The sequence below is a fragment of the Tyto alba genome, unplaced genomic scaffold (assembly GCF_018691265.1).
Source record: "Tyto alba isolate M040663 unplaced genomic scaffold, T.alba_DEE_v4.0 Super-Scaffold_23, whole genome shotgun sequence".
In the NCBI taxonomy this organism is placed as follows: Eukaryota; Metazoa; Chordata; class Aves; order Strigiformes; family Tytonidae; genus Tyto; species Tyto alba.
This window is the reverse complement of record NW_024881297.1, coordinates 1765279-1779416: the sequence shown is the minus strand read 5'-3', so window position 1 is coordinate 1779416 and position 14138 is coordinate 1765279. Positions and strand designations below refer to the sequence as shown.

Here is a 14138-nt window from a genome sequence, read left to right as displayed (position 1 = left end):
TAGTGAAAAAGATCCAGAATTTTCTCTATGATGATCCAGTCAAGCACTCAAACAGTCACATAAGCAACAGCTCCACCTGCTCTCCACTCCTAGTTGCTCATTTCCATCCCTTCCCACCCAGTCTGCTCTATAGACTGGAAGAAGGGAGCTCAAACCCAGACCAGTTTCTTACTCTGGTTCCCAGGAAGGCAAGCCATGCCCAATTCAACTGGTAGCAGCACCATCTTACACCACTTGTCAAACTGGGGCCTCAGTTTTGGAAGAGAGAAACACAGACCCATAACCCCTATCGGTTTCAGAACTGATTTCTAAACAAGATTAGCAAATGCCACAGCTATGTTACATACTTTGGAGACTGGCAAACTATCTGAAGTGTTCAGTTTCCCTCTGCATTAACTAGGGTTTCTCTTTCAGAGAGATCAACTACATCTATTTTCTCCGAAAGTTTCAGCAAGAGGTTAACCATATGTTCCCTCCATTCAGAAAAAAAAATTAAAAATTCATCATCACATTAATCCTCCCAAGTGGATGGATGGGAGAAAATAAGCAAAGGTCCCAGTCCAAACATCACTTACCCACATGAACGATCCATTAACTCCAGTCTCCAGTATCAACACTCGACACATAAAGCTTCGCTGACTGTAACTCATACTCGACTGGTCTGTAACCATATTGTCATCACATCAATTACATCAATTAAAAAGATTACTTTCATTGATTGTATTTATCCCTTTCACTTAGTGACTGGTTTTTTAATTAAAAATATCTGGTTTCCATTTGGATGAAGCCACATTGTGCAGAAAAGATTTCCAGCAGGATTTTTTTGTTCATTCTCTAAAAAAAAAAAAAAAAAAAAAAAAAAAAAAAAGGGATATCATTCTTGTAACTGCTATATAGATATGAGCCAGACTGCACTATTTCTGCTCAGGGGTAGCAACTGTTTTATAACAACGATTTCTAGGAAAGGCGTGTTGTACATCACTATCCTAATTGCTGTCAACTGTATTTCAAAAGGACCACGCTCTTAAGCTCACAGTGCAAAGGAACAATCTTGCATCTTAAAGTATACATTAGTGCATAATGAGTTTGTGGCAGCTGTTTTACAACTGAAAGCCATCGCCTGCTGCTTCTGTTGGTGATGTTGCTGTGAAAAATGCAGTTAATGCTGACAACCAGGGGGGAAAGAGGCATGTACGAATACACGGCATCAAATATAATTAACCATAAGCATCCATACACTCCTGCCTCCAAACACAATCACAGTGATTGCAAGCTCTGCAAGCATGAGGACTTCCTTGGAAAACACCTTCTGCACCATTAGAAGCAGATAATTAGAAATAAATGAAACAACAAAAAGCTGTCCTTGTCTTTCAGGCAGGGAGCACAAGGTACAAGGGGAGGATACTCACACCTCTTCTCCCCAACTCTGAAGTGCACCAAGGGAAACCGGACTCTACACTTAATCCGTTTAATTTGTATGTCACACAAAATAACACGGTATCAGTAGTCCTAACGGCTCAGTGGGAGGCCATGACCTCTAACTGGAGCAGTGAGTCTTTGGCAGGACAGTGACCTTTATACAAGGCCCAGAATGTGTTTCCCATCTTTCTCTTTCACTTGTTTTTGCAAATGCTGCAGTCATCACCCTGTCCTCAGCATGAGTAAAGCAGTTAAAGCGCAAATGGAAATGCCAGCTCATAAAGCGTCTTTCTTCAGTGTTTCAAAGCTAATGAGCATGAATCATAGATTGATTGGAAAATCTGCGCCCGTCCCAGCGCTTCTGGTTTTCTGATATTCACCACGCTCTGCTCTGTTGCATAGGTACACAGCAACAAGAGACCAGCTCCTCAGCTGATGAAAGCTGGCAGAGCCCCCGCCAGCAGCGCCAAACCGATGCTGTCATCCAGCTGAGACTGGGGCCCACTGTGCTCAGCTGCCATGCACTGGGAAAAAAACACTCCCACCCAGGCTGCAGTACGGCGTAACACCACATATCCCAGTGCACGCACACACACACGACCCGGAGCCCGCTCCCCCCGCTGTTTATGCCTATTCATTCATTTTTGATTGGATCATAGCAATGTATCTACCAGGACAGTCACATTAGGTTTCTAATGGTTTGCGTGCTGAATAACTGCCGCTGTTTCTTGACATTTATACATTGACATCTGCTCTCGGATATGGAAAGCTGCCAGATGTATTAGGTATTTAAAATGTTAAAAAAAAGGAGGACTAGCAGATGCTTTTGGTCACAGGGAAGCAGCACAATTTTTAATACAGCAAGAGACGAAAAGGGTTCAGAATCATACTTTCCACAGAAGGGTAGAAACTGTTTATAAACTTAATCAGTTCACACTTCCATTTCTGCATTTCAAAATATCACCACTGTTCTTCACTGCCTCAACTACATTGACACATACTTCAAACACTGCCTTCTAAAGCAAGCCTAGTAGTGGAACAATTAGCAGATTTAATTGACCATGAAGCTAAATTGTTGCAGGAATCTGTGTATTCCTGGTGCCAATTTAAATCCATACGTTCTGTTTGCTCAGATCCAGTACTACAGCATAATACACGTGCCATCCAAGACCGGATGAAACAAATAAAAACCACCAATCACTTCTGAAATACTTAGCCTATGGCAGAAACCTATATGCTGTTTAACCTAGAAAATAATTTCAAACTGCAATTACTGCCATTTACTCTACCATTTCCTTAGGAGCCGATCCTATTCTCCAGAGAACACTTCATTCACGGACTAAATTTTTGTGTGTCTATGAGATAAACTGAGAGGAAAGTAAGTAGATTACAAATTGTTTACCCACACATAAGCCAACTGCAGGCTAGCTGGAAGCAGCCACAGAAAGGGTGAGATAATGTGGGTAGGCATCTACCCTTACTCCCTAAATTGCTGTGTGCTCAAGAAGCATTTTTATTTCAAAAAGGGTTGGGGAAGACTAATCAATGCCCACACATTTGACTTGCAACGCCTGTAAGGATATGCTGCCTTTCTGTTTAAAAGGCAAAGATGTAATACAACATTTCTATCCTCCCAAACCACACTTACAAGGAGAAATATTAATTTGCAAGTTAATTACATGTATTTTCATATATTATGACTTGTTGATGAAAAAGTGACCGGAAGCAATTCACTGCCTCTCTCGTGCAAATTTAGAAACTACCCTGAGGGAGCTTTAAACACTGGCCCATCTCCATTTAAAAAAAAAAAATTCTGCCCCTGTATTTGGTGCGAGAGCACAATGAAACCCAATGGAAATAAATGAGAAAATGCAAAATGACTAGGATCACACTGAATGAATAACTGCAAATCTCTAACGCAAACACAAAATACAGCAAAATTTCTACTGAAAATGAAGTATGGAAATACTGAATTATTCCTACACAGTAGGAATAATTATAGGAAGTTCAAACTTTTAGCTCAGCAATTTCTGACGCCAAGACAAAAGCAACCCAATTAATCAGGTAGGAAAGGTTTTGAAATAATTAATTCTTGCAAATAAATGATGTAAGGGCCCCTAGCCATCCTCTTACTTTCTCAGCCTCTCTCTGTTCCTTGCATTTCTGAGCTTCTGGGCTCCCAGTGTCTAACCTAATTATCTACGTGCTGCATAGGTCAGGCTCAATTTGTAGAGTGGAAAAACTTTCCCAGCCAGAAATGCCATCTAAAGCATCAGCACAGCACGCCCAGCAGAGGCAGAACACCGAGCTGCACAGTGCATGGTGTCTCTGATGGAAACAGGTAAGAGAGGCAGAGAACCCGAGAGGCTACCAACACACCCCCAGACTGCTGCTCAAGTCAGCTGAATAGCCAGGGCCTCGCGTACGCATCCTGCTGAATGGAGCGTGTCTGAAGAAAGAAATGGTCCAGCACCGGCTCAACAGGTAAGATTTTAAAAAGCAAAACAAAGCAAATCTGTAACAGATCAAAGAGAATGCTTACTACGGATATATTTGTAACTACTGGGCCTTCTCCTCCTATCTTGTTGCCAAAATCCTTCTCCTTGATGCTCTTCCATCATACGCACGCTGCAGCATGACCAGCCAGAGGGGAGGCAGAGAGGGAGCACGTGGCTGTCTCCAGCACGGCCCCCAATGTCCCCAGAGTGCCAAGACAGGCAGGTTTAAGCTGCCTCCAAAAAGCCCAGCTCAGCCCGTGTCATCGCTGGCCTGCGGGAAGGCTGACGCGGCTGCGAGAGGCGTGAATTCGATACAATATGTGCCGTACTTGACAGCCCCGGGCATCCTGCAGGGAGAAAGGGAAGCTGGCTGGGGAGAAAGGGACTTGCTTCTCTGACTCAACTGATGTTTGCCAAACATTGGTGAAAATGAGCAAGAGCTGTTAATGAGAAATCAGGAGCCCAGAACGTGTGGCAGGCGGATGCAGGCCCAACACATCACGCAGTTCTGTATAAAATTCACCACTCTTATCCAGATTATTTCCTCCTTGTTATCTTCACAGTATTTAATCTGTGAAAGGTATCACTTGCACAAATCTGCTAATACACTAAAATAACTCCATCCTATTACTCTATTAAAAAAATAAAAACACGCAACATTTTAAAAAGCAATATATAGATATTAATTTTAAAGCCCACAATGAATAAATGTAGCCTTATAAGTAGCTATGTCAATTCTAAGACTTGTTCGTTGCTAATTCCATCAATGTAACAGAGCACAATAATGCCTGAAGTGATCCTGTTACACTAGAATATAAAGACCTAGAAAAGTCAGGCTCAGCCACGTGGCCAGTATCACAGGCTCTCTCTGTCCTAAACGCTTTACAGTGCTAGAAAAACAACCGCAACACCACAAACCACTGTAGTCCAGATGTTCAGCTATACTGCCTGTCATTACTTTCCCTGTCTCACTGCTGTAACTAAAGGGAAATTATTTCTCCAGAGTGTCAACCACCACGGGGCTGCCGTGAGAGCAGCACAGGGCATTTTGCTGATGCAATCATCAAAAAGTGAAGGTTGCTATATAGCAACGAGAGACACAGAGGTGAGGCACTTTATCTCATAGTGGGATAAATACACATCATTTTTGGTTTGTTGCCATTCCACTTAGCCACTGAAGCTAGAGGGGACAGGCAAGGAAGGAGAGAAGTAAAAATACATCAAAACATTTGTAGCTTGGATGTTAGTTTTATACATGGTACAAAATGTGCCGAAAGCCTTGTGTTAGGAACAAAAGGTAAAAGGAACAAGCAAAACTTGATCTCAGTAATGCAAGAATATCAGTGTAGTTGAATCAGATTTGCGATAATGCAAACCGTGTTGAAATGTAGTGCAGACATTCTGGATTATGTCCGGTTTGATCTTTAGCAGTCTCTTCACAAACATGTCTCTTACCTCCATGACCTAAAAATAACTTTGTCTTTTACTCCATCTAATCTCTTCTTTCCAGAGCAAATTCTAGCACCATTTCTCTGCTTGTTTATTTTCATGTAAATTGGATTATTCAACTGAAAGCAAGGCGGTTCCAGTCCTCTAAAACTGGTTCAGCTGAAAGAAGATTAAAACCTTCCAGACTTACAGAAGCTATATTACCATTAAAATTAACAATATCGAACACCAATGAGTTGGGTTAACTCACAACTACCACTTTTACTTCATGATAAAGACTTTTAGATCCCCTTGTCCTGAGTGAAAGACGGTGTTTTTCTTCGATAGCTCTTTCTGCCTCTCCAGTTTAACTGTGTATTGCCTGAAGGAAAACCTTCTTTCTTCTAGAACTAGAGGACGTGATCTCTCTTAGAAGAGGAGACATACTCTGGTTTCATCTCAGCTGGATCATCAAACAGTACAGCAAATAGCAGTGCTGCCACAGCTATTTGTCTGTCACCAGTAATAGTGGGATAGCGAGGGAAAAAGCAGCAAGCAGAGAAGGCTAAGTGGGACTTGGCAAGAGCAAAATGAAGGCAATTTAGAGGAACCACCACCCAGCAGCCTGGAACCGCTGTCATACAAGCCCCCATACTGATTTTAGGGAGAGATGGACACTGGTTCACATATTTATTCTGATGGCATTCAATTTGGTAGCTGGAAGAACGAAATAACCAGGTAAACAAACATTATAAAAGACTTAATTAGCCGCATTTACCATCAATTAAACTGTTGTGTAACATTATTACGGCACTGTAAATGACGTGGGTGAAAACAGAGGAACATGGGAGCGAGAGGGACTTCCTGCCACTGAATCCAGCCTAGTGATATGTTAGAGAAATTACATCTCATTCATGATTAATCAGCTTTCTTCTGGCTCTTGACCTGGTTCAACCTACTAGAAGGCCGCTGAAGAATCCCGTTCCCTTTCCCCCTCAGACAGCCTTTTGCTTTAGCACACTAAAGCCAAACTTGTAACTTTTGCATAAGACAGGGTGTCTCTTCCAGCAATCCTCCTCTGAGTGCTTTGTGGACATTTGGATTCTTGAACACAGGTGACCAACATTGTGCTTGTATACCAAAATCTCACCTTATGCATGGAATGAATAGCCTTAAGTAATCAACATTAATTAAAAGCATTAGCTTATACACTGTAATGACTACATTAGCAAGCATGTAACTTCCACTGGAAGTACCCCACCTAATACATCCAATTTCATTTTTTTCCATAGATACATTTAAAATAGGAGATAATGCTTAGCTTATGAAGTCTCATTTATCTTCCTTTAAATCAGCATCACAACTACCTCCAAGTCTTTTAGATTATGAGCCTGATTCCAGCCTCTTAACTTCTCTTAAAGAATGAGCAATGCAAGTAACAAGACTGGAATTCTTCGGTAAGCTAAAATGGACTATTTTTGCATCAACCCATCAACTTTGTGTGCTTTATGATCAGGGGAGTAAGAACCTGTGGTTTCTGGAAACCCCCTTTGCCATCAGTGCTTTTAGTATGAAATACAGGAATATGCTCAATTTTCTACATGATGACCAACAGCAGTTGTTTTTCACCCAAAACACTCTATGTTGACAAAAACATCCTTGAGAGGAACTATAGGAATTTGATACTTGGACACTTCACAACACACTTGGAAAACACAGAAGGCAGCCTCAAATAAGTAATGTATTATAAGTGCACATTCACTTGCTATGCCACTCCTTCAACACGGACGGTACACAGGCTACCAAGACGAGAGGACCAGTGCACACCAAGTGCTGTTCTCCCCAGGTTCCCACGCAGTTACACCAGCAACAGCACAAGGCTGTTTGTCCTGGAGAATGCACCCTATGCTGTCTGACACTAGAACTGGATGAACACAGAAATTTAGTGTTATTTTTTCCCCAGGAACGCAGATTTCACCATATCATGGTTATCACGTGGAGGTGAAGTATCATGGGAAAACTGGATGCAACTCTACTGCTGGATTCACAAATCTATTAAGGCATCCCACTGACTCACCAGAGCACACAAAGCCACAAGCATCACCAAAAGGATTAAATTTGGTTTGGGGCGGGTAGTCATTTTCTCCATTTTACAAAAATGTCACTTTTTCCCCACCTTGTTCCATTTTAAAGTGCACGTGCACAAAAATAAACCTGAAGAACCGCCGAAAATTAGGGAAAACCCTGTATCACTTCCTAGGTAGGACACCCTCCTGGAGTATAGAAGATCCAGCTAAACGTTATATCCAAGATACGTTTCTCTCTGTCTCTCCCAATACATAGACCAAACTCATCTGACTCAATTAATATTTAATTATCCACACAAAAGGGATCAACTTCCACAGAACAGATAGAGGGCATGTCAGATGGCGCAATGCAGCTTCGTTCAGCAAAAGTAGCTCAGGATCAGAAAACAGGCTACATTACTTTTGATTTTGGAGCTCTTTCACATGACACTTTCATCTCTTGAAGAAATCATGCCTACCCAGTCAAAACACAGAGGAATTCTCATTCTCTTAGCTATTCTAGGGTGTCTCTTTTTCACCAAAAAATTGTTTATTTTTAGGTATTAAGAAAATTATTCTTAGAATTTAAAAAGGAATATTAGAACCTAGAACTATATTTCTTTATGAAGTTGCCAAGGGTAAAGCTTCATGAGAGCTAATCCAATACCAGACATGAGCCACCAACATCTATTGAATCCAATCTGAGCAATTACTAATTTTTTGGTTTACATTCGTCAATTGAAAATGCTCGATTAATATTTCCTACTTGTAAAACATAATTTTAAAGAGATACCCAAACATTTATTACATTTTTGAAAAATTAAGATGGATCAGCTGTTGGAAGTCTCTGAATGTGGAGACTCAATCTAAGAGATGCTTTCTAAGCATTCATTTGGCAGCAGTGGCATGTAGTTGTGTTTCACCGTTGAAAGGCTCTGGGCCACTTTACTTTGAAAATAATGGCAAAGCAATAAACCACGTACAAGCGGATAAAAAAGAGAAGATGGAAACACCCACTTCGATTTCTTAGATCTTCAAAACCTCTCCCCTAGTACAATGTTGTTCGCAGGTTATCCAAGAGTCAGTTGAAAACACTGGGTATGCACTTGATCATTTGATTTTTGCTTCCTCCTATGGATTTCCATACCCCCACAAATAAACCTTTCAAATTCAGAGCTAAAACAAAGTAGATATTCCCCCTGCTGCTCGGTTGTGCTTAAATAAGGCCAACATGCTATATAAAATCCCCCACTGTGTGGAGATCCAGGCAATATTCCAAGCACAATGGGGTGGGGTGAGGATGTTTTTGTTCAATTTCTTGCTCAGACTGGATTAATCCCATGCCCTTACGGTGATACGTACAGAATCTTCCCTTTGTGATAAAATGGGGCCTAACAGTGTCACCTATTGCAAACCAGCTTTTCTTCACCAGGTCAGAACCCCTGCAGTAGTCCTTCCATAAGCACCTATTTGCAGCTCTACATATTATTTCCATTTGTAGCAATTTGTCTTGCTCGTATTCAGTGTTGATTAAAATGCAAATTCTATGCAAAATAAGGGACTGAAGAATTAATCAGTGAATATACTTTGCATGGATTAAATTATTCTTCATCCTGCAAATAGTCCCACACATTTCAGTGGGGTAACTCACGTTATACCAATTAAGATTAAAGAAGGAAGCGGGGGGGAAATAGCTGTAAACCAGTTTATGCCATAATTATGCAGAACCACCAACATCTTTCCTCTTAAAAGAGAGAAAACCCAAACAGAAATAAATGTTGCCTACAATTAAAGCCATTAAAAAGAAATTACCTCAAGCAAGGGGTTGAAACAGCAGGCACACTACACCTTGCAAATCAACCATTTATGAAAGAGAGACTACACACACAGACAAAGTGCCCTGGAAACAGGGTGTGGCTGGACAATTCACATTTTTACCTAATTATTTTTCAGTAGCATCACTGAATTACTATAGACGGTACAAAAACCAGCAACATATCTAATCATTTATAGCCCAATCTAAGGAACATCTCTGGAAGAGTAAACTAAAGGTTTGTAAACCTGCATCTGTATTGCTTGAAGAAAAAAAGACAGAAGCACACAAGTCAAAGCCATAACGTACAGGTTTTATATTCCTTCTGCCAAAACAAGCTGCCCTCTTGCTTAAGGGGATCACAGGGAAACCTGTGCTGAGAAGCATCCACTGCCCAATGAAGCCAACTCCAAGGGAACAAAACAAACAGCTGTTTACCAAAAAAAAAAAAAACCAAACCAAAACCCCACTGCATGACCTCCGGTTCCGTTATCACAACACTATCAATTCCCCTTGTCAAGACAGGGAGCACCCCCTCGCTTGCAGACTACCAGCGGGTTGGCCACCGAGCCAGCAGCAATGAACCCCCCCCCCGCTGCCCACCTGGGCACGGCCCCAGCGGCTGCAGCCCACTCGCATCGCCCACTGCCCCCCCCGTGCCCCACCGGCCCCGACCCTCCGCTCCTGCCCCGCTCCCCGCCCTCGGGTCCCGACCCCACAACCTTCTTGGGTTTTTTCCTCCTCTGGTTACTGCCGTTGCACTTCTCCCCGCCGTCGCTCTTCTGGGCTGCCTCTTCGTTCATCCTAGCGAGCAGGTTTGCCGGCTCCGAGCCGTGCCATGGAGCCTCCAGCCGCCCAGCCCCTGCCGAGGGTGGGACCCGCCGGGGGCGGGCGCAGCGGCGTTGCCGTGGCAGCGGGGCGGGGAGGGGGGGATGGCGGAGCCCCCGGGACCCCCGGCGGGGCGGGGAGGGGGGGATGGAGGAGCCCCCGGCGGGGCGGGGGGGATGGAGGAGCCCCCGGGACCCCCGGCGGGGCGGGGAAGGCGGAGCCCCCGGGACCCCCGGCGGGGCGGGGAGGGGGGGATGGAGGAGCCCCCGGGACCCCCGGCGGGGCGGGGAAGGCGGAGCCCCCGGGACCCCCGGCGGGGCGGGGAGGGGGGGATGGAGGAGCCCCCGGGACCCCCGGCGGGGCGGGGAAAGGGATGGCGGAGCCCCCGGCGGGGCGGGGAGGGGGGGGATGGAGGAGCCCCCGGGACCCCCGGCGGGGCGGGGAAGGGGATGGCGGAGCCCCCGGCGGGGCGGGGAGGGGGGGGATGGAGGAGCCCCCGGGACCCCCGGCGGGGCGGGGAAGGGGATGGCGGAGCCCCCGGCGGGGCGGGGAGGGGGGGGATGGAGGAGCCCCCGGGATCCCCGGCGGGGCGGGGATGGCGGAGCCCCCGGCGGGGCGGGGCGGGGAGGGGGGGGATGGAGGAGCCCCCGGGACCCCCGGCGGGGCGGGGAAGGGGATGGCGGAGCCCCCGGGACTCCCGGCGGGGCGGGGAGGGGGGGATGGAGGAGCCCCGGGGACCCCCGGCGGGGCGGGGGGATGGTGAACTGCCACCTACGAACTGTGCCCCGGGGCGGGGACTGTCGAGGAGGAGGTGCTGCACCGGAGGGAGAAGGAGGTAAGGGACCCTGCACAGTAATTCTGCCCAAGCCCCCAGCACCTTCCCCTAGAGCCGGTGGCTCAGACCAGCCTTGACGAGTTGCAGGGCTGGGGCACCTACCCCCTCCCTGGGCAGCCAGGGCTCAGCAGTTGTCCTCTCCATCCTCCACCTGAGCTCTCGGAGGTGAAAGGCTTGTTGAAAAATGCACACCCAAAAAGATAACTATCTCCTAGTAGACTGGCCCTGGCCCGGGACACTTGTTGAGCAGAGGTTGGGTATTTGGTTTATTGAAGTAGAGGAACAAAGAAACTACGAGAGTGGTAGAGGAAAGAGGCTGAGAACATTTCTGTGAAGAAAGGATCGTGTCCTCCCTTCCTCAGAAATGACCAAACAACCCCTGACACGGCACCAGTGCTTGTCCCTGCATGGCTGGAGGGTCAGGGAAAAAACACCCGGCCCTGCCCAGGCATCCCACATCCCCAGGGCCTGAGGCGCTGCTCCCCTCCGCCCACCCCACCTCTCCTCATCCCAAACCTCATACACAGGAGCAAGGCCTTTGGCCATGACTGCAACATCAAAGAGATGATTCACTATCAGTATTACAACAGACAAGGGCAGCATGATTGGCTCAGTGTAAGGCAATAGTTTATACTATTAAAATAAATCACCTCCTCCTCGCTTTGAAAGAATAACAGAGCAACATTCACATGTAAATGCATGTGAGAATGGCAAAACATGCTGCTATTTCTTCTAGTGAATACCTTAAAAAGGAAAAAAAAAAAAAAAAAGTACTGTGCCATGTACAACTGAACAAAATAGCCAAGTAACTTGCCGTCCTTCTCAAACAGTAGCAAAGGCTGGGGAACAAAAGAAGAGTCACTTTAACTGCTTACTCAGCAGAGGAGAGGTTGGAGAAAGTGGAAAGGACCCAACGAAGCATGAATACCCTCTCCCACAGCCACGCTGTCTGCTAAGAGAACAAACATCTGCAGCACAACAACAATGTAAGCAGTGTAACAATCTGAAAATCCTTTCTTTTTTTTACTTTAAGTGACTTCTTTGTTACTGCTAGCAGTAGTAAATTCTACACTAAAAAGAGAAATAACTCATGTAAAAGTAAAGGGAGCTACAAATATTGAAGAAGGCGGGTGCTATCCAACACTGCATCTGTTATGCCATAATTAGAGCTGCAATCACAGTCACAGCAAGTATTTTGGGGAAGACATACAACAGTCATTTGTTACCAGCGTCAGACGTTCATGGATATCATTTGTGAAACCTGTAAAGATGTGGTTATTCTTTTAATTTACAAACAAGCCTACTCTGCACACATATAATGTTTTTGAAGAAAGATGTCCTCTCCCTTTGCACATTTTAGTCAAATTTTGCACAAATTCATCGCCCTTCTCAGCCTGTTTTTCATATAAAACTAAGCCTTTTACTGTCTTTGATATTTGTTTATTCCCACTAAGAAGTGACCCTTGGGTTAAGGCAGATAGTTGAACTATGTGGCAATGATGTATTGTTTGTTTTCTTCTTACAGTAATGTTTCTCGCAAAAATTAAAAAAAAAAAATCACAGATATTTCTGAATGTAAATCTGAAGTAAACTTAAATCACACGTGACAGTTCTGAAAGCTCAGAGTTGACAGCGGTGATGTGAATGGGATGAAGAACACAGCACCTCGCAGCCAAATCCATCGCTTGTCCCTCAGTCCATCAAAGAAATGGGACTTGCTACTACATTTTTAATTCTATATTTATCTTGGTCTTCAAAACTGGAAAAGAACAAGGTAACAGGATTGTAGGAGAGTTCCATGACAGCCCAGAAAAGGAGCAGATTTTCCCCAGAGACTTTTATGATTGAAGGCTTGATGCCTTGTGGCAGGAAGAAGTCGCTGGGAGTCTCCACGAGTACCAGAGGGCTGGTACCCTGGGAGGCAGCGGGTGCTAAGCGCAGTCTGTAAGGTGTGAGGAAGAAGTGAGAGAGAAAGACACCGTCTGAGGATTTTCAGTTTCATTATGTTAAGTTTTCTAGTTCTTTGTACTCCATCCTCACATAAGTCCATGCCAGGGTAAAAATACAGAAAGAATTAAGCAGTGGTTAGCTGGAAAGCTAGAGTGCAAACAGAGTAGGATCCCTCATGTTAAGAAATCAGCCTGTAATCGTCCATCATCAAGGTGCACATTTCTCACCTAATCTTTTTTTTTTTTTTTTTTTCCTCTTTACCAGTACACAGGAATTGCACTGCCACACCACTCCCTAGGAAATAAAGGGTACAGCATGACCCCACCCACAAATAAAATACTAGAAAAGCCTATTGTGACAATTATCTCAAATACTGATTGATGAGAGCTACAAAACCAGCACAAACTCACGTGGATAAATTTACTGAAGGATGATGACCTCATTAACCTTAACCTATCTTGGCTCACGTCCCCAAACCCTGGGCATTTACCTTTGGCAATGCAGTTTAAGGTGTAGTCAAAACAAAATGCTCTTCCTCAGTAACACCACGTCAGTACTCTCTATTTCCCACAATCCCAGAAATCCAGTATAAAAAATAACCAACACAACCTAACCAACCAGGGAATCGCCACTGGTGTGAACTGACAATAGGTTTAATAACTGCACAAAGCTGTCTCAAAGAATTGCCCAAACACCTCGGTAAATCCTAAATAATCACAGCTGCTGAAGGCATTCTTCCACATTTAAAGCAGTCAGAAAGAAATATTATAGCACATGGATTGCATTTCCTTCACAAAGCCAAGTTTATTAGCTGAAAAATTATGTAGACATAACCAAACTTCTAACATGGGGAACTGCACAGAAAGTCATCTGTAACTCACTTGGAACAGAGGGCTGCAGTTACATCCATGATAGCCCCTCAGCAGTTTATAGAAAGAATAGCTATCAACGCACAGAACTAGTGCAGGATCAATGGCTAGTAATTTATGATCAGGCAGTTCCCATGAATGAGGGTTTTGATGATCAGACAGATTAGTGTGTGGAAATTTCCCACGAATATATCCTGTCAGTTATGCTTGGAGGCCTGTATTCATGACACGTAATTCCAGGTGCTTAGCTGAAGTGCCTTAATCCACCCAACATCCAAAACACATTCCGGTGAGCAACCTTTCAGGTTAACAACATACAATTACCTCCCTTCATGCAGCTTTGATGGAGAGAGTGCCACCCCAGCTTAAAGTTACTTTATGGAGCTGGAAAGAAATTATGCACCAAAAGGGTGGGAGCAACTCCCTGGAAGT

At 44.6% G+C, this 14138-nt stretch overlaps 1 protein-coding gene and 1 long non-coding RNA gene across 14 annotated transcripts in view; one reads left to right on the top strand and one right to left on the bottom strand.

Annotated features, from left to right (window-relative positions):
- ANK2 (ankyrin 2) overlaps window positions 1-14138 on the bottom strand; it is a 372599-nt gene that overhangs the window by 237666 nt on the left and 120795 nt on the right. For 3 of the 13 annotated variants that reach the window (XM_042796631.1, XM_042796633.1, XM_042796636.1), the window contains exon 1: window positions 9947-10112. The exons of 2 other annotated variants lie outside the window; for them this stretch is intronic. In XM_042796631.1, coding sequence (XP_042652565.1) covers window positions 9947-10027 — 81 coding nt within the window. In that variant the 5' untranslated portion in view covers window positions 10028-10112. Of the gene's footprint in view, window positions 1-9946; window positions 10113-14138 lie in introns of those variants that run through there. 8 more of the 13 variants (XM_042796663.1, XM_042796660.1, XM_042796664.1 and 5 more) reach the window with 4 other exon arrangements.
- On the top strand, window positions 10789-13187 carry LOC116965316. Its single transcript, XR_004409286.2, has 3 exons — window positions 10789-10887; window positions 11718-11873; window positions 12413-13187. It is a non-coding gene; the product is annotated as an uncharacterized LOC116965316 (long non-coding RNA).